General features: G+C 42.2%; 2 protein-coding genes across 2 annotated transcripts in view; one reads left to right on the top strand and one right to left on the bottom strand.

Annotated features, from left to right (window-relative positions):
- Positions 1-20632, bottom strand: part of LOC129771990 (uncharacterized) — a 35920-nt gene that overhangs the window by 500 nt on the left and 14788 nt on the right. The window contains exons 4-5 of the mRNA XM_055776166.1: positions 19173-19505; positions 10231-10240 (exon numbers count right to left, since the gene is read on the bottom strand). Of these exons, the coding sequence (XP_055632141.1) occupies positions 10231-10240; positions 19173-19505 (343 nt within the window). The remainder of the gene's footprint in view (positions 1-10230; positions 10241-19172; positions 19506-20632) is intronic.
- Positions 65-20051, top strand: LOC129771981 (histone H3-like). The gene is made up of 3 exons (XM_055776157.1): positions 65-427; positions 1653-1662; positions 19736-20051. Exons 1-3 carry the CDS (start codon positions 97-99, stop codon positions 20049-20051), a joined length of 657 nt encoding a protein of 218 aa, XP_055632132.1. The 5' UTR covers positions 65-96.

The following is a 20632-nucleotide window of genomic DNA, read 5'->3' as shown; positions in this document are numbered from 1 at the left end:
GACGACATACGTGAGGTATTAAAGCGAAGAAAAGCGTTGAATTATCCCATTCATTCAGCAACTTTGAAACCGTTAACTCTACTGAAATCGTAAGCAATGGCTCGTACCAAGCAGACCGCTCGTAAATCCACCGGAGGAAAGGCTCCTCGCAAACAGTTGGCCACTAAAGCTGCTCGTAAAAGTGCTCCAGCTACCGGAGGAGTCAAGAAGCCACATCGTTATCGACCAGGAACCGTCGCTTTGCGTGAGATTCGTCGTTATCAAAAGTCGACTGAATTACTGATCCGTAAGCTTCCATTCCAACGTTTGGTTCGTGAGATCGCTCAAGATTTTAAGACCGATCTTCGCTTCCAGAGCTCGGCTGTTATGGCTCTGCAGGAAGCAAGTGAAGCTTATCTGGTTGGATTATTCGAAGATACCAATCTGTGTGCCATCCATGCCAAACGAGTCACCATTATGCCGAAAGATATCCAATTAGCTCGTCGTATCCGTGGAGAACGCGCTTAAATCTGACTGATCTAATCTCATTCTCAAACAAACGGCCCTTTTCAGGGCCACCAATTTATTCGAAAAGAGTTTGAAAAACTGTTTTCTATCTTCAACATTACATACGGCGGAGCCGCACGATATATTGAAACATGAATCTTATCAAATATAAATGAACTTCTGATCTTCTTTTATTGACGCTAAAAATTATAGCGAATCATATTAAAGGTGTCTTTTACGGTGTTCCTCACTTAGTTCTAAGTACCCTCAGATTATCCATATATAAAAATTGAATAACATTTTAAAAGTACAAAGCTCGAGGTTTCCCAGTTTCATGATTTTTTTATGTATATAGCTTTATTGTATAAACACCAAAATCAATCCTGTTAAACCTCTCTACGATTAGTTTCTCGACACTAAACTGCTAACTCTTCTAATTTTGGTGCAATTGCATTGAGAACAGATAATGATGCCGAGTCTTCATCTGCAACTGAATATGAGGATGTCAATCATTGAATTCACTATATGCATCATCATACATTCTGCACAATATCATCACTTCATTCCCAAACGTAACGTCAAACGAACTACATGAAATTGTTGTATCTACTCATTTCGGATACCTTTTGTGATATGACTTTTCTGAATCCCTCGAATTAATCACACGAGAGGCGACTCATTATGACAACGAAAATCTACAAATCAACAATTAGAAAACCTTTTCCTACACACTTATCAAACAAATTTGTGGCCCTGAAAAGGGCCGTTGTTTTTTTTTGCTACATGACTCGGGAGTTACTTGGAGCTGGTATACTTCGTGACGGCTTTGGTTCCTTCGGAGACAGCGTGTTTGGCCAATTCTCCTGGCAGCAGTAAACGAACTGCGGTTTGAATTTCACGAGAAGTTATCGTTGAACGTTTGTTGTAATGCGCCAAGCGAGATGATTCAGCGGCGATGCGTTCGAAAATATCATTCACGAAGCTGTTCATGATACTCATGGCTTTGGATGAAATACCCGTGTCAGGATGGACTTGTTTCAACACTTTGTAAATGTAGATAGCGTAGCTTTCCTTCCTGCGGACCTTCTTCTTTTTCTTGTCGGTCTTGGTAATACTTTTCTGGGCCTTTCCAGACTTCTTCGCTGCCTTTCCACTGGTTTTAGGAGCCATTGCTATGTTGTATCGCTTTTACTGTTCGAGAGGAACTAATGTCGAAAGCAAAGGAAACATCATGTTTTATGCTCGGTCAGGGTGGAATGTATGACCGTCCCCTTTCGTTTATGTTGTCATTTCATTATATTCGTAGCTCTGTCTGAGAGTGAAACAAACATTGTTTCAGCAGGTATAAAAGAGGGTTCGTTATCCGGAAACTTTGATCAGTACAGTTTCGCTTCGCACGTGAATAATTTCATAATTATATAACAAAAAATGTCTGGACGTGGTAAAGGAGGAAAAGTTAAGGGAAAGGCGAAGTCCCGTTCAAATCGTGCTGGCTTACAGTTCCCAGTGGGTCGTATTCATCGTCTGCTCAGGAAGGGAAACTATGCCGAACGTGTTGGAGCTGGAGCACCCGTTTATCTGGCCGCAGTGATGGAATATTTGGCCGCTGAAGTATTGGAATTGGCAGGAAATGCCGCTCGTGACAACAAGAAGACCAGGATTATCCCACGTCATCTGCAGTTGGCTATCCGTAATGACGAAGAATTGAACAAACTACTGTCGGGTGTAACTATTGCTCAAGGCGGAGTCTTGCCCAATATCCAAGCTGTTCTGCTACCCAAGAAAACCGAGAAGAAGGCTTAAATCAACAACGACATGAAAGTGCACTAGAATCGAGAACCCAACCGTCCTTTTCAGGACGACAACAAATTTTTAATAAAGAGTTACAATGATTGATTTTCCACCCTCCACTAATCTAAAAATCAATCCACAGCAATCATTGAAGGAGAGCGTCTGTTTCCAAACAGATATAAGTTAATCGTTATACCGAATAGGAAATATTAAAGCAAACCTAAAAGTATGCTGTTTTTTACCGCCCATACAGTGTTCAACATAGAAACGAAAATAGGAAGATTTGCCAATGGAGATGAGTTATAAACCGACACGCATATCGAAAATCCAACATATTTTCTTACAATGGAAATATGCTTCGATGTCTTGAATTATAACAAAGTATCAACTCACAACAACTAATGCTTCAAACATTGCTTCGAAACAAAATCGAATTTCGACCTGAAAATCAACAAAGGCAAGCAATATCAATATACGGGAGAAAATTGCAAAGTTGAGCAAAACATAATTATCCCAGGTAGCAGTGGAGATTGGCTGAAAGAACCGCCACCGTAAAGTATACCAGCTGCCAGTGAATAACATTTCCAGTAGGGCCATTCCATTCTCATTCAACGAAACATCATCACTGTTAGAAATCCACACTAAAAACGGTAAATTCCGATCCTAAAACCGAACCTAAAACAAGACTCGATAATTATCTTTCCTTTATTCCACATTCATATAAGCAGCATATTGACGGATTGCAGCGATGAATTGTTAGGCTGTTATGTACTTGAACTCATCTATGAAATTTTATTATTTAGGCAACCTGAATACCAAAGTTGAAATTTAGTACTTCTGTTTGAAATGCTCAATATAAATTAAAAGAGGCAGTGTAGCTAAAGAAAAAACACTCGACAAATATTAATACATGTTATATTTTTTACATTTTTCCGTGCTGGAACGAAAAATCGTTCCGCATGTATTGTAACTGAGCTACGATTGGACAATCTTTAGAAAAAGATCGATTTTCTAAACAGCGTAGGGATCAATTAACTGATTGAATCGGTATCAAAGAATCGATCTTAAATCGAAAAATCGAATGACTTTTTTCCAATTTATGTAGTTATTCTATAAGTGTCGTCTTTTCTTAAAATGCAAAAAATGTAGAGACGACGAGTGGGTAGGAATTAAAATTCATCTGTTATATTTTTCATATTTTTTATTCTAGGCATAAAGCATGCTTAAATTTTCTTTTACAGTTTCACAGAATGTTCTTCTTCCGAGAACGAGAATCGTTTTACGATAGTATAGTTTTCATTTTTCGGTCTAAAACTATGATATAACTGAGTTTTTGCGGAAAATTGCTTCAAATGATTATAACGGGTTTTAAGTTTTCTTTCTATTGCTTTATAACTTGTCGTCTCTACATTTTTTGCATTTACCTGAGATACCTTTACCTGATACATGTTTTTCATTGTCCTTAATATCTACCGATTACTATACTTATTCCTATTTTCTACTCATTAAGCTACCTGCCCAAAAACATGTTAACTTTCAAAAATCATAACTCAAAAACTAAAAAAACTCCTCTCTGAATTTTGGATATGTTATGTAAAAAAAAACTCAGCTTTCAAGAGAAAATATAAAAAAATATAGCGCCATTGGTACCGAAACCATGTAAGCTATAAAAAATGAATACAATGAATAATAACGGTTAGCTTTGAAAAATCATAGCTTAAAAACAAAAAAAACTCCTCTCTGGTTTCGAGATATGTTCTGTAAAAAATTCTTAGCTTTCACGAAAAAAAAATATATATAAATATAGCGCCATTGGTCCCGAGACCATGAAAACTATAAAACACAAATACAATTAATAATAACGAAGCCAAAAGTCAAATTTTATGCAACTCTGGTATTTTTTCAAAAAAGATCAGCTATAAGTAGATATGTCGATCATCTAAATCGGCTCAGTAGTTATGAATTTTTCAAGAAGTAAGTCTTTGAAATAAGTGGAAAAATTTGAATTTTCGGACCACCCTACAAATGGAAATAGTCACCCTTACAAAAAAAAAAAAAAAAAAAATACGGGTCTAATGGTTTGCGACAAAAAACAAAATTTCCACTTTCCACGAAAATCTGAGAACCACTATATCGGTTTGGCATGAAATGGCTGTAAGGGAAGTGGGGGCATAGTGGTCACCCTAAGGAATATGTCCATTCCCAGCGTCCACATATCGATTCAATTCCCGTTTCTCGAAGAATATTATAGTTCAACTCATTGTTGTTCAAGATAGCAAACGGCTTTTACTATTAAAATTCAAAATAGTACACTTTTCATCAATAGAAAAAAGGTGAAAAATCGAACTTTTTTTTTGCTTGGAGGTAAAGTGGTTACCTGGTGGGGACAAAGTGGGCGCTCGCACATATCTAAATAAATGGGATAGATTTATGCGATTTTTTCGTTCAAATTTCACATTGAAATCAATCAAATCACAATTGAAATCACATTTGATATAGTAGGTACTTGTTTGAAATAAGCTTGGCCTATTCACCTAGAGTCTCAATTTAAATTTTCTCATGCATACAAAAACATAGTAAGAAACACATAACGTTCCGCATAACTAGGCTTGGTTTAGTTGGAGTGGCATATTTATCCAGGGTCAAACCCACAAAAGGATCCTTTATAAGAGCAGAATGTGGTGTGGTATATCAGCTTTAGTAAACAAAACATTGTATTGTACTTTGCCCCAAACATCAAAGTAAATTCTAATGCTAATTAATCGCAGAGATTAAACAAAATATGTGTTCACCTCTCCTAGAATATGTGAACAGGCGTCCAAACTGATGATTTGTCCAATATATCAGATTGAATAAACTAAATTTCACGAGAAATTCCTTAGATACCATGCGCACAAAACTACGGCCTAATGGCTATCGAGAGAGCAATTTCTGTTTTTATTTATATTGTAACATGCGACAGCTCTACTGAAGTACAGGGTGGCTCAAAAGTAATTAATTTCTCCAAACTTAAGGTGACTATCAATACGGCATCTATAGTCAATAGTTATACTACCAAACAAGCAGGTGACCACTTTGCCCCCTATGACCAATTTGCACCCACTACCACTATATGTATAGAATATGCTCACTTACCTTTAAACATGGTGCTGGAGCTCTTTGATTAGCTTCAAAACCACCCTCCGTTCTTCGCGCTGCTTCCTTCACTGACAAAATGGAAGCCTTTTCCTTTCATGCTCTGTGTTGTCATAGCACTCTTATTTCATCAAACACGGGAAAATTACATGGATTTTATTATATTACGTAATATTATCACTGCGATATATACGACTTGGCAGTATATTTCTGTTACTAACTGTCAGTAGCCTTTTTAAGCGCTTGTGTTTGCTGAGACTGAGACTGACCGGAAAACTGAACTGGATGACGCGGGAAATAACCACGTTATCAAAAATCCGCGACACTACCGGCAACTTCAGAAATGCACTTGTGCAATTACACAATATTTTTCATAATTTTGTTCCCAGGCCATCGAACTCGCACAACACTAACACAGCAGCATGTAATCAACTTTTTATTCAACTTGACAGCAACCCCAGTTATCCGGAATTGACCAAACTAGACGGTGGCCTCCTACACCGTACAACACTACCATTTAAACTATATCAGCCGCATCCACGAGAAACGCTATCCAAATTATTACAAATTGGTTGGTTCTTAGTTAAATTCAGCCAGCGCAAAATAATGCTCTTATTGCGAGCGGGACGGTATAAGCGACCGTTCTTGGTGGTGGTGTAACAACTTCTCTTCATCTGAAGTATTCGTGGATCTCTCTCGATTGATTTTGTGTTGGTGATCTCCGCGTTTGCTACTAATACTCTATAGCAAAAAACTTCGGTTTTGTTTTCTTTAGCTAGCCTCTCTCGCAATCTGGTTCGGATGTTGCGTGAGAGAGCGTAATTGGATCAATGGACACGAAGAGCAATCGAGGAGGAACCCTTCTGTCGAAATTATAGTAGAAGTCATTGACCAGAAACCGACGATGCGTAATTCGCAGAAAAGAAAATCACAGCGCGCCGTATCAATTCAATGTATCGTGCGTAAAATGCTTCTCACTATTGCTGAACGGATGGAAAGGGCCGGAATGCTTCTGGTTATACCTTAGAATGTGTTCGAAACGCCTTTAAATTAAATGAAGGTCTTCACATCTGGCATCTCTGATACAGAGCTTTACCCGAACGGGTGAGTTATAAGTAGCCGGATAAAATGAAAACATGTTTGGTAATAGTTTTTTTTTGAAACTTTTTGCGTATTTTGGAATCGTCATGGCGTGATCCACTGGGAGTAGTTGCGTACACGCGAGACAGCAGCTTGTCAAATTAATTTTTTGCTCATTAGTGCAGGAGTAGAGTAAAGTTTTTCCAAGATGCTTTCTCAAGGCTAGAGACGAAAGAACTGAAAAGTTTGAAATCTCTATAATCAAAAACCAAACCATTTTTTGCTAGGGATAAAGATCAGCTCAAGGCTAGGTGGAGGTACGGTGTAGCAAATTATGGGTAATACGTGCCGTGGGAGCAGGTGCAGGATGACAGGAATAGGACAATAGATCTTCGTATTGTAAAAAAAATTGAACGTAGAAATCGTATTGTAAGAATAAAATTGTGATTGCTAACAGATCAACAAATGAATTTCTAGATCAGCAGAAAACAAAATGTAGACATTCGGCAACATTATTTCCTACATTGACGTCGATCAATTCATTCAAAAATTTACACGATATACTGATTTCGGTTCATACGGCGCACTACAATTTCACAGTGTCGGCTACTGGGTCAATGACTTCCACCCCAATTTCGGCAGAATTGTGACTCCTAGGTACTTCTTCGTGTTTATTGAAACAATTATAGCATCGTTTTAGATTGGGGCAATGTATTCGAAGATGACTGTACTCGTAGCATCTCGTAGTAGGATAATACGGTCGAGTTTACATGCGAAACACCTCAACTTTGTATGTGTTTTTTTTTTATTAGAGGCGAATGAACAGTCCAAAGTCTCTTTAACCCTCCTATACTCGCGTGCAAAATCATAACACGTTGCCATTGTGTATTTTTCAGGCTTTATTGGCATTTATTTGAAGAAGAGAGTATGATTGAATGAAAAAACTCCTAAAAATATGTTATCTTCGTTCTAATTCAATTAATAAAATTCAAATTTTATTAATTAAAAGTAAGCAACTGAATATAATTCATGGAAGTATAAAGAGCTAAAAAATAACATCAAAACGTATTAATCGATTGTGGTTTCACTGGAGTAAGAATCGGAACATAGTATAACTGCATGCTCGAAGTAAACATATTTTTTTCGGTGAGAAGAATGAGAAGGAGAAGAATGTATAACGTATTCTAGATAATTACCAGATGATAAAGGTGCTGGAATATAGAGTTTGCATATTTCTAATATTTATTGTCTCTTAATTCTTGGTAAACTAAGAATTAATGCCTTTTTCTAGATGGGGCATATATATACAATCTTTTATAAAAGGATTTCTAAAAACTTCCTTTTCTTTTTCTTGTTTTCTTGTAGATATTGTCCATTTTTATAAAAAAATATCCCCGAAACTGTAACTGTTAAAAGTTACCATAAGCCACCGATTAGTTTATAGTTTACCGTTTACAATTCTTCCACAAGTGAAATTCTTTCACAAGTGTGTATATGTATGACCATTATATTTAGCGAATAACTATACGAAAGTCAAACATTCATGCCAGAGTTGTTCACACGCATAGAAACCATGCAATATTCACGTGAACTAAGCGATCACAATATCTATTAGGATCGTTACTTCAACCTAATCTAATTTTGAAGTGATAGAGACACAGGGCACTTTATATCCACTTTCAATTAATTTGCAATCTCAATTCTGGATATTCACATAAAATTCAAATAATGGTTTTTCGTTGCTTTCAATCCATTGTTGGGCCTATTGCGTGTATACGTGTTATCATGATAACCATTATCGAAATGTTTGTGAAAATAGAAAAATGTGTTTTTTTTTCTCTGTTTGAACTATTGTCAAATGTGAACTTTGATGGAACCTAGGCTGAGTCTCAACAGAAAATATGAAAAATTGCGCGAGCTGAATTATGACATATGAGAGGCTTAGAATGCAAGGGGTGTAAGTGACTTGATCGATTTCTCTTCATCAACTTTTTCTTTAGTTAATAACTCAATTGCAAAAACGTTCCAATTTAAGTTTGCTATAGAATCTGATATGTGAGGTTCTGACCTATCTTCCACATTGTCAAATACAGCTGGGAATGTATTTGCAGCTAAGCTATGACCAAAAAAGAGAGAGAGTAGAAGTAGAGAAATCGATCAAATCACTTACACGCCTTTCATTCTAAGCCCCTCATATTGCATTGTCGGGTGAAAAACATATTTATGTCTTATCGAATCCAACGATATCAATGCCAGGACATCAATAGCTATGAAGCTACTTATGTGTGTTGGGTTACAGCTAACATTTAATGATACTGGTATTGATACCGCTGAACGAAAGAGTGGAGAGAGGAGATCACTTGAAACATGGCGACACTCTATTGTCCCCAGAGTTTCGACGAAGGGCAGGTTTAAAGGGTTTAACATGAAAAAACTGAAAGGACTAAGCTGGCTTCCGATTGAGAGGTACGAAAGAGTACACTCAAGCGTACCAGTTTGCGATGTCTCATCAAGAATTACTAATGATTTTATTTAGCCAACTACATTTATCTATGTATCCATTCCCCTTTCCTTTCTCTTTAAAAAAAGCAGCACTTCTGGATTTTGCTACCTTTTTACTTTTTTTTGTTGCTTCCTACTAAGAGGTCGTTTATGCCTAAATTACAAATGATATGTACATATGGACGGAAATGTTTTTTTTTCTGGCAGCTGGTATACCCTCTGTAAATTTGGTTCCTTTGGGCCAGCTCGACTACCTGCGTGAGATCATCATGTTTTACCCAACAAAATTTCGCTTGTATAATTAATACTGTTTGCCAGTGTTGATTTCATGTCCCTATATTCGGTTTCATCTGGACACATTCCTCGCCGCGTTATGCCGTCTGAGCTTAGATTAAGATTTCAAATTAGTGTAACGATGTACTCATATCGTTTTTGAAACAAATGCTTTCCTAATCTTAATGTACACTGTAACTGAGGATTGGATTTGATCGAAACAAATGGCAAATCGTAGGCAAAAAAAATATTGTTACTCTTAGTTAAGAATGTTTTGTCGTCCTGAAAAGGACGGTTGGGTTCTCGGTTTTCATGTAATTCGAATTCGTTGTTTATTTAAGCTTTCTTCTCGGTCTTTTTGGGCAGTAGAACAGCTTGGATGTTGGGCAAAACTCCGCCTTGAGCAATAGTTACACCCGACAGCAGCTTATTCAATTCTTCGTCATTACGGATAGCCAACTGCAGATGACGTGGGATAATTCTGGTCTTCTTGTTGTCACGAGCGGCATTTCCTGCCAATTCCAACACTTCAGCGGCCAAATATTCCATCACTGCGGCCAGGTAAACGGGTGCTCCAGCTCCAACACGTTCGGCATAGTTTCCCTTCCTGAGCAGACGATGAATACGACCCACTGGGAACTGCAATCCAGCACGATTTGAACGGGACTTTGCCTTCCCCTTTACTTTTCCTCCTTTACCACGTCCAGACATTTTTTGTTATATAATTATGAAATTATTCACGAGCAGAGCGAAACTGTACTGATGAAAATTTTCGGAAAGCGAACCCTCTTTTATACCTACTCTACCATTATTAGTCTTCCATTCAGCCGGTGCTACGAATATAATGAAATGACAACATAAACGAAAGGGGACGGTCATACATTCTACCCTGACTGAGCACAAAACGTGATGTTTCCTTTGCTTTCGACATTAGTTCCTCTCGAACAGTAAAAGCGGTACAACATAGCAATGGCTCCTAAAACCAGTGGAAAGGCAGCGAAGAAGTCCGGAAAGGCCCAGAAAAGTATTACCAAGACCGACAAGAAAAAGAAGAAGGTCCGCAGGAAGGAAAGCTACGCTATCTACATTTACAAAGTGTTGAAACAAGTCCATCCTGACACGGGTATTTCATCCAAAGCCATGAGTATCATGAACAGCTTTGTGAATGATATTTTCGAACGCATCGCCGCTGAATCATCTCGCTTGGCGCATTACAACAAACGTTCAACGATAACTTCTCGTGAAATTCAAACCGCAGTTCGTTTACTGCTGCCAGGAGAATTGGCCAAACACGCTGTCTCCGAAGGAACCAAGGCCGTCACGAAGTATACCAGCTCCAAGTAAATCCCGAGTGATGTAGCATAAAATCAACGGCCCTTTTCAGGGCCACAAATCTGTTTGACAAGAGTTTGGGAAAAAAGTTCTCTAGTAGTTTGATTCGATTGATAATGATTCCCCTCTCGTATGAGTTTCATCACAAAAAGTATCCGAAATGACTCGACGTCATGATTTAAATTAATACAACTTATTGAGAAGTTTGTAAAGCACATTTCGAGACTTACATGATGATTTTATACAGAATTCATAGTGCAATAAGTGAATTCAACAATTGAGCATCCAATATTCAATTGCCAACTCTTGTGTTTTGTAGATTCTAATTCAAGACCCAACATGATCTGTCCCAAATGAAATTGCAGTAAAATTAAAAGAGTTAACAACTATCTACACCAAGATAAACGAATCGATGAGAAGTTTGGCAGGATTTATCAAAACATCAGTCAAAATAATAAAAATAAATGAAAGACCCCTCGAAACAAAATTTGAACTTTGTACTCAGAAAACATTACTCAATAATCCTAACTGGTTATTCAGAGAACGTAGAGTACAAGCAAACATTGTGCACAACTAAAATTAGTTCGTTAGCTTTGAAATAGTTCAGATTTGATCATATGTATGGAAACATGTTTTTCATCAAAAGTTATCTTCTAGAATAACATTGACCGCTAGGCTCAGAGCGTCATTCATATTCGGGAATATTTGTCTACATCGTGTCACAACGTATGTAATACTAATGTTAGAAAACTCATTATTTACCTTAATGTTGGTTTGTCCGATTTTGGGTGTTTTCACGCAACTAGCAAATAATGCAAATCGATTTTTCTTTTTGAAAATCACACATGTAATCAAGACGAGTTTGGGTTCGTTGGAAAGCCCCCAGTCTCTAATTGCTAATAATACTGTTACGGGGGTTTCGGAGGTTCTATTCAGCACGCGTGTTTCCAATTGTATAGCGAGCTCAAAGCTGTATTTATTAGGGAAAACGTTAGTTCAATACAAAATTCATATTATTGGTTTACCTACATTTGATCTCCGCGTTTATAAGTTTAAAAGCACGACAAGATGATTCATATATTTGCACAAATAAGAAATTCAACTTCGTTTGGATTCTATCTCTACTCCTTTTTTGTGGTAATCAAAGAATGTGTGGTACGAGAGAGGTTTCAGAATAACAGTGATGACAGCTAGCTGTCAACGATTGTCTGGGTGCGTCATGGAGTGGCACCGTCCGGATGCGCAGGGTCAGATCAAGTCAGCAGTGGCGTAGTTTGCTTCCCCCCAACATCCCCCGACCCGTAATGCTGGTCCAGGGTTTCTCAGGGTACAGCGTTACTTCTCAGCTCCACTGTCGACTGCTGGTTGTATGTCAAGGACGGCGACCTTCGTCACCGGCCGGCGCAGTATTCCTCCCGTCGTCTTCACCAGAACTTGCCTGGCCCGTCCATCTCGCCCCTTCACTACTGATAGAACCCGTCCTCGCAGCCATCCGTTGCGGACCGATTCGTCGACGATGATAACTGGATCTCCTTCCGTCGGTCCCTTGGTTTCTTCAAACCATTTGGTGCGTCTGCAGATAGTTGGAAGGTATTCCCGTACCCAGCGTCGCCAAAATTGGTTGACCAGGTTCGTCGTAAGCTTCCAATTAGCCCTGAGGCACTCTGGACGATCTGAAATGGCCTGTGGAGGCTGAGCGGTCCCTTGAGAGCTCAGAAGCAGAAAGTGGTTGGGCGTCAGAGCTTCTTGGGTTTCTAATTCGAGGGAGACGAACGTCAGGGGGCGCGAATTCACTATCCCTTCGGCCTCGATCATCAGGGTGAGGAGTGTCTCGTCGTCTGGGTTCCTGCTTGAGTTTAGTGTAGCGAAGGCGACCTTGACCGATCTAACAAGCCGCTCCCACGATCCTCCCATGTGCGGGGCAGACGGTGGGTTGAAGACCCACTTAGTAACCGCATTAGTGAAGGTTGACGACAGGTGCTGATTCATATCTGCGACTTGCTGCTGGAGTTCACGGCTTGCTCCGATGAAGTTCGTGCCGTTGTCGCTCCTTATCTCCAAGGGTGATCCACGACGCACCAGGAATCGACGGATAGCCATCTTACACGACTCCGTGGACAGGGAATACACGACCTCGAGGTGAACAGCTCTGATGGTGAGGCATGTAAAGAGTGCCACCCATCGTTTGGCAAGCGATCGTCCAACTTTTACGATGATGGGGCCGAAATAATCAAGCCCGACGAAGGTGAATGGTCGAATATAGGGACTGAGCCTTGCCTCCGGGAGCGGACCTTCACGTGGACACGATGGTTTAGCTTTCGTAACTCTACACTGCATACAACGCTTCACCAAACTCCGCACGAGTGCACGAAGACAGGGCACGTAGAATCGCTGGCGAACTTCATTTGTGACCGTTTCGTGGTTTGCATGAAGGTAACGTCGGTGGAACCAGTCGAGTATCAGGTCTGTTATGCGGTGTTTCTTCGGAAGGATCACAGGGTATTTGGTGTCATACGGCACGAAGATTGCCCCGACGATGCGCGTATCGATTCGAAGCACTCCGAATTCGTCGATGAATGGAGATAACTTGAAGATTCGGCTGGTTCGCGCCAGTCTTAACCGGTGTCCGTTCTTCACTTTTGTCAGCACCTCTACTTCTTCATGAAACACGGAGCGCTGAGCTAGTCGCCAGAGAGCGTTCTCGGCCCGAGCAAGTTCCTCATTGCTGAAATGCGAAGTCGTTCGCGGTTCCTTCCGCCGTACTCGACGGCAGTTATCGACGAAGCGAAAAAGGTACGCGATCGTGTGCTGAAGCCTCTCATACTTGGAGAATCGGCTCGAATCGATGACTCCTTCCTGCGAATCTGTCCCGTGAACGAGGCAAGGTCTCAGTTCCTCTTCGGTGAGATCAGGATCTGCTTGTTTAGGCCACATCTCCTCCGAACGTTTCAGGAATTCCGGCCCTCTGAACCAGCGACCGTCAGGCTTCAAGTTAGGTTTACTTCTCCACTTTGTACCATCGTCTGCACTGTTGAGCCCCGATGGTACGTATCTCCACTCCTCAGGATTGGATTTCGCCAGGATCTCACCAATTCTACAGGCAACAAACTGCCTATACCGGCGGTGGTCGGAATGGATCCAGGAAAGGACGGTCTTCGAATCCGTCCAGAATATTCTTCGCTTTATCTGGAGGCTGTGGCTGCTGCACAACGTCTTCATCAGCCTGCAGCCGATCAGTGCTGCTTGAAGCTCCAGCCTTGGGATGGACAGCGCTTTCAGTGGAGCCACCTTTGCCTTTGCGGATACGAGGGCACTGTGGTATTCACCGTTGATTGAGGCTCGAAGATAGGCAACACATGCATAGGCCGTTTCACTTCCATCTACGAAGATGTGTAGCTGCAGATCATCAATGTCGTCTGACGATATACCTGGGAAATAAGCACGTGGAACTTGAACATCTCCAAGTTCGTTGAACATCCCGGCCCACACACGCCAGCGGTTCAGGATAGGACCCTCCACAATATCGTCCCACCCTGCCTTCGTTCGCCATATGTCCTGGATGATTACCCTTCCGTGGATTAAGAAGTGAGAGAGAAGGCCCAACGGGTCGAACAACGACATCACGCAACGCAGGATATTTCGCTTCGTGGGAGTGATCGCTTCCACGTTGACATCGCTGGAGAACAGGAACATGTCGTTCTTTGCATTCCACTGCATTCCCAATACTCGCTCCATTTCGTTTCCGGTCCCTCCGACGATCTTTGCTGGAGTGCGATCAGCTTCCCCGACCCGTTTGAGGACCGCTGACGAGTTGGACAGCCAGTTTCGGATGTCAAATCCGCCTTGTCGATGAACCAGTTTCACCTCTTCGACTACCTGGCAAGCTTCTTCTTCGCTGTCGAAACTCTGCAAATAATCGTCGACATAGTGGCGGCGTTGGATCGCTTCTGCTGCTTTCGGGTACTGCTCTGCGTGCTCAGCTGCATTCAGATTCTTTACGAATTGCGCCGAGCATGGTGAGCACGTCGACCCGAAAGTTGCCACATCGATGACGAAGGTTTTAAGTTGCTGCTCCGACTCTCCAAACCAGACAAACAGTTGACTGTAACGGTCCTCTTGTCGCATTTTTAGTTGGTGGAACATTTCCCTTATGTCGCCTACGATGGCAATTCTTCGTTCCCGAAAGCCGCATAGAACTTCCAGGAGTGGTACTACTAGATCCGGCCCCTTTAGCAGCATGCTATTGAGGGAGACTCCGTCCACCGTAGCTGCTGCATCCCACACTATACGTATCTTACTCGGCTTCTTCGGATTACGGACAATACCCACCGGAAGATACCACATCCGGCGTGGGTCTGCTGAACGTAGTTCGGCCTCCGTTGCTTCGTGGATATAGCCTTTCCTTTGATACTCCATTATCTGCAGGTCGACATTTTCCATCACCTCGGGGCTCTTCTTCAGTTGCCGTCCCAAGCACTGGAGCCGCCGTACTGCCATAGCGTAGCTTGCAGGAAACTCGACGTTATCGTATCGCCATAGCAGCCCAGTCTCGAACCCTCCTTCAATCCGTTTCGTCGTTGCATTTAGTATGGCCCTGGCTCGCTTATCGTCCTCAGACTCGGGACTTGAGTCCGCAGATACGCCCGTGTTCTCCACCGTGAAGTGCTGCTTTACTAGCTCGTGCAGGTCGCTCTCCAAGTCACAGCCGCAGATGTGTAGATTGTAGCTAGGGTACGCAGTTCCCTTTGGTATCGCCCCGTAGATGGCCCAGCCGAGTCTTGTTTTAGCAGCAATCGGCTCACCCAGTTCACCCTCTCTTATTTGCTGCGTAGCGGTAAGGTTGGTGTGCTTTGCACCAATCAAAATACCTGGTGCTTCCGATTCGAAGTCCTGTATTGGCAACTTCTTCAAATGTCTGTAGCGTTCAGCGAGTTCCTTGTAGCGCAGCGTCTGCTTCGGTAGCGCAAGAGATTCGACGGTCCTAACGTCATCGAGTACGTAGCGCTTCTTCGCTCCAGTTCCCGCAATCTCGATTTCCACTTGCATGGAATCTTTTTCGTCGCGGGTAATGTTTCCCGTCCACGTTAGACAAAGGCGCTTCTTCGGTCCTACAGCCTGCAGCGAATCAGCGAGACTCCTGTCCATGAGCGTAACCGACGACCCTTCATCGATGAACGCCAGTGTATTGATGGTCCGTTCCTTGTTGAAGAGCTTAACCGGTAGAATCCGGAACAAGGTTGAGTTTGCAGTACGATGAGCGTTAACGCCTTCGTTCTGATTTTCCGGTGGTGTTGAACTAGCTTGTTGTGGCGTTTTCCTTGACGTTGGTGTAGAACTTGTCACACTACCGTGCAAAAGTGGATGATGCCTCATTTGGCAACCCTGTACATCACAGCGAGCTTGAGAACGACATGGTTTCCTTCCGTGCTTCCCGAGACATGTTCGACACAGGAAATTGGTGTGGACGACTTTCCAGCGATCCTCCCGGTGCATCTTCTTGAAGGTTTCACATTCCCTCACTTTGTGATCCGGTTTCCCACAGGTTAAGCAGATAACGGACGCGACAGCTTTCGATGACTCCGATCTTGGTTTCGGCGATTCCGTCGAATTTGTCGGAGAGAGATGCGCATTAACAAAACTTTTCACCTTCTCCTCTTTCTTCAGCTTCGTCCCCTTGATATCCACGTTTAGAGACACCTCTGCCGCTGCCGATACCAGGTTCGACATGTACCTGCCGAATACGCGCAGGTCAACCACCAGGAACTGACGTTTGAATGTGACCCATTCCAGCTTCAGATGGGCCGGCAGCTTGTCCACTAGCTCCTGCAGAAGCACTGGGTTTGACAGATGTGCAACTTGCGCTGCAGCCTCCAGATGGTCGCAGAAATTCTGTACTGCCATTCCGAAGCCAATAAGTGACTGCAGGTTCTCCGCTTTCGGTGCAGGAACATCCCGAATCTTCGAAAGCAGCGCGTAGATTATCTGCTCCGGTCGCCCGTACAGAAGCTGCAACGTCTGGATCACCTGCGGTACCGATGCGGGGAGCAGGAGTCGGCTGCGAACTGCTTCCAGTGCTGCACCTTTAAGGCACCGCTGAAGGCGGCCTAGGTTCTCCACATCACTATATCCACAGGCCTCTGTGGATGTGTTGAAGGCACTAAAAAACATAGGCCACTCCTCCGGATTTCCGCTGAATACTGGGAGTTCTTTCGACATAACATGTCTCGCCGCCATTTGACGAGATGTGGGTGTATTTATTTCACTATTCATTCCCGGCATTTGCTGGTTCAATAAAGGCACTTGATAGTTTGGAAGAGGCACTTGCGAGACGTTTGGATTCATTGCTGGTAGCGAATAATTAACAGGGTACACCTGTGAGTATTGTTGGGGTACACTTGATGAGAGTAAGGGGTGTACGAAGGATTGATTTACATTCATTGGATTCCCTACCAGGTTTATTGGACCTACGCTACTATTCGTGTATTGAGGGTATGAAGCTTGACCTACTGACACTATATTTCCTACGCTATTCGTTACCTGGTACGGTTGGCTTACGTTTCTACCCACCAGCGGGTAGCTTCCACATGGTATCACTGAGCTGATAGCTGTTGGTAAACATTGCGTAGGAATGGTATAGCCGAGCGTCGGGTTGGCCCAGTTGGTTTTCGTCGTTGGCGTCGAAGAATCCAGCTGAAGTGGTCCTCTTCCGGACTGAAACTCGTGAAGGAAACCTGAAGCTTGACACAGTTCGTGAGACGGGTGACAATAATTCGTTTGCGTCGAACATACACCAGCGGACGTTGGTAGTTGATTGGTGGTGCCGAGAGTGGAGGTGGTGGAGGTGAATGACGGAATGGTTGAACTCGGTTGGACGAACTTGTTTCCCTTGGCAGCAGAGAATTGTGGAGTATTTTCGGAGTTAGTCGTAGAAATTGTTGTCGTGCTAGCTGAAGCAATATTTAGCTGATTCGTGCACGCAGTGACCTGATTTAGACGACTCATCCACTCTGTATTGCGGCCAACGTTTGCCGCTGCTCCACTGGTAGTTCCAACGGGTCCGGTTGATCCAACGCCACCGTCAGAAGAACCATTCAGTATGTCGAACTGAATTTTCAACGCCTCCTTCTCCAGTTCCAACTTCTTCCGTTCAAGCTGCTGTGCGAAATCCAGCTCCAATTCCTTCAGCAGATGTGCCTTCTGATCCGCCAGCAGCTTCAAGTTGAGACGGGCCCGTTCGTCGATCGGGTTATTTCCTCCTGCTACATCTCCGTTAGGTCTTGCTACCGGTGTCAATGTGGTTTCACGGTGGCGCGTACCGCAGCAATCTTGGCACTTCCAATGCTCTTCCTTCCTTTGCTCGTCGTATCCCGCACAGCTGTAGTGGATCCACTTCTCACACTGGTCGCACATGACCATGTCTTCGACGTTGTTTGCCTGCTCGCACAACGGGCAGTCGAAAAGATCACTTTCCGGCATCCTGTGGCACTTATTCCCACTCGATAACCTCAAATCTTTGAGTTTTGTTACGGGGGTTTCGGAGGTTCTATTCAGCACGCGTGTTTCCAATTGTATAGCGAGCTCAAAGCTGTATTTATTAGGGAAAACGTTAGTTCAATACAAAATTCATATTATTGGTTTACCTACATTTGATCTCCGCGTTTATAAGTTTAAAAGCACGACAAGATGATTCATATATTTGCACAAATAAGAAATTCAACTTCGTTTGGATTCTATCTCTACTCCTTTTTTGTGGTAATCAAAGAATGTGTGGTACGAGAGAGGTTTCAGAATAACAGTGATGACAGCTAGCTGTCAACGATTGTCTGGGTGCGTCATGGAGTGGCACCGTCCGGATGCGCAGGGTCAGATCAAGTCAGCAGTGGCGTAGTTTGCTTCCCCCCAACAAATACCATAAGGCGTTCCAATTGTTCATTTTTTTAAATGTTTTTTCAAAGATTGTCCGGTTTAATCGGTTTTAGAAATCACCATTTTTGAATGAAGAAATTCGAATTTCAGAGTAGATGTTGTATTTTTTATTGCCAACATCAGGGCATCGAACAAACCATGATCAAAATTGAGGTCATCGAGATGCATCAATTACATAATTTAGATATATAAATCTGATATAAATGGTGTTTACAATATTTGTATGTGTCATAATCCAGAAAAGGTCTGAATACGTACCAAACTATCATCTGGCGATTGATTAAAAGTTAGCTCAAATGAGGGCGCGTTGACACCATTAGAAGGTGGACTTTGTAAACCTTCAAAACATACGAATCCGTCAAAATATTCTATAAAACTACTGTAAATCATGAAAAAGACAATTTTATTTATATGTTTGGAAACATTTGAATACCTGATTTGACACAGGTGCGCTAACTAGAGCATTCAAAGAAGTGGACAAACCAAAATCATTCACCTTACTCAAACTCTTTTCGCATAAGTTAGTGGCCCTGAAAAGGGCCGTTTGGTTGAGAATGAAGGTCAAATTTAGGCGCGTTCTCCACGAATACGACGAGCCAATTGAATGTCTTTCGGCATAATGGTGACTCGTTTGGCATGGATGGCACACAGATTGGTATCTTCGAATAATCCGACCAGATAAGCTTCACTTGCTTCCTGCAGAGCCATAACAGCCGAGCTCTGGAAGCGAAGATCGGTCTTAAAATCCTGAGCGATCTCACGAACCAAACGTTGGAATGGAAGCTTACGAATCAGTAATTCAGTCGACTTTTGATAACGACGAATTTCACGCAAAGCGACGGTTCCTGGTCGATAACGATGTGGCTTCTTGACTCCTCCGGTAGCTGGAGCACTTTTACGAGCAGCTTTAGTGGCCAACTGTTTGCGAGGAGCCTTTCCTCCGGTGGATTTACGCGCGGTCTGCTTGGTACGAGCCATTGCTTACGATTTCAGTAGAGTTAACGGTTTCAAAGTTGATGAATGAATGGGAAAGTTCAACGCATTCCCTCGCTTTTATAGGAAACAAAGAGGAAAAAGCAAAAAAGAGAAGAATGACAACATGAAGAAGAAGGAAATATTTTCATTCATGTATAAAAGAGGGTACCGTTAGAGGCAAAGAGCATCAGTTTCATTCGTCGTTTGAACTCGAAAACAATCTAAAATAGTCCAGAAAAATGACTGGCCGTGGTAAAGGAGGAAAGGGACTGGGCAAAGGAGGAGCCAAGCGTCATCGTAAGGTTCTGCGTGATAACATCCAGGGAATCACAAAGCCCGCTATCCGTCGTTTGGCTCGTCGTGGGGGAGTGAAGCGTATTTCCGGTCTCATCTACGAAGAAACTCGTGGTGTGCTGAAAGTATTTCTGGAAAACGTTATCCGAGATGCTGTTACCTATACCGAACACGCCAAACGGAAGACGGTTACCGCAATGGACGTTGTGTACGCTTTGAAACGCCAAGGTCGTACTCTCTATGGTTTCGGAGGTTAAATGATATAATTTGGTGTACGGTTCAACAAAACGGCTCTTTTCAGGGCCACAATATTTCTCATGTAAAGAGTTCTTTTAAATGTTTTCAAAGCAGTTATTGTTCATTAGCAAGATAATTTTATTTATGATGTTATAAGACATGTAATTTAATTTATGGATAATAATTTCTTTCTTTTTGACGTAGGACTACGTCTAACCGGAAGATATAGGGGGTGAAATGGAAATCTAGGCACTGAACAAGTAGGAAAAAATGCAAGATTTGGAACGCTTATAACTCGAGCATTTCTCAATAGATCGCAAAGGTTTTTGCATCAATTGATAGGAAATATATCTACGCATCTATCATAACGAATAACATTTCATTTTTCTTGAGATAAATAATTGAATAATTGTGAAATATCAAGCATTGTCCAAATACACTATGTGCCCATTTTTGATTGGTCCATTTTGTGCTCCTCAAATCGTACCGACCAAAACGGGCAACCAGAGCAGCAGCGAAATAGAATGAAGCACGATTGGAAAGGAAAAAGAAAAAAATGAGGGAAACATTGGTCGCAGTCTCACACATGCGTAATTCTCGA

Source organism: Toxorhynchites rutilus, chromosome 2, assembly GCF_029784135.1.
Source record: "Toxorhynchites rutilus septentrionalis strain SRP chromosome 2, ASM2978413v1, whole genome shotgun sequence".
Lineage (NCBI taxonomy): Eukaryota > Metazoa > Arthropoda > Insecta > Diptera > Culicidae > Toxorhynchites > Toxorhynchites rutilus.
The sequence above is the reverse complement of the archived record's forward strand: the minus strand, read 5'-3'. Positions and strand labels throughout refer to the sequence as shown.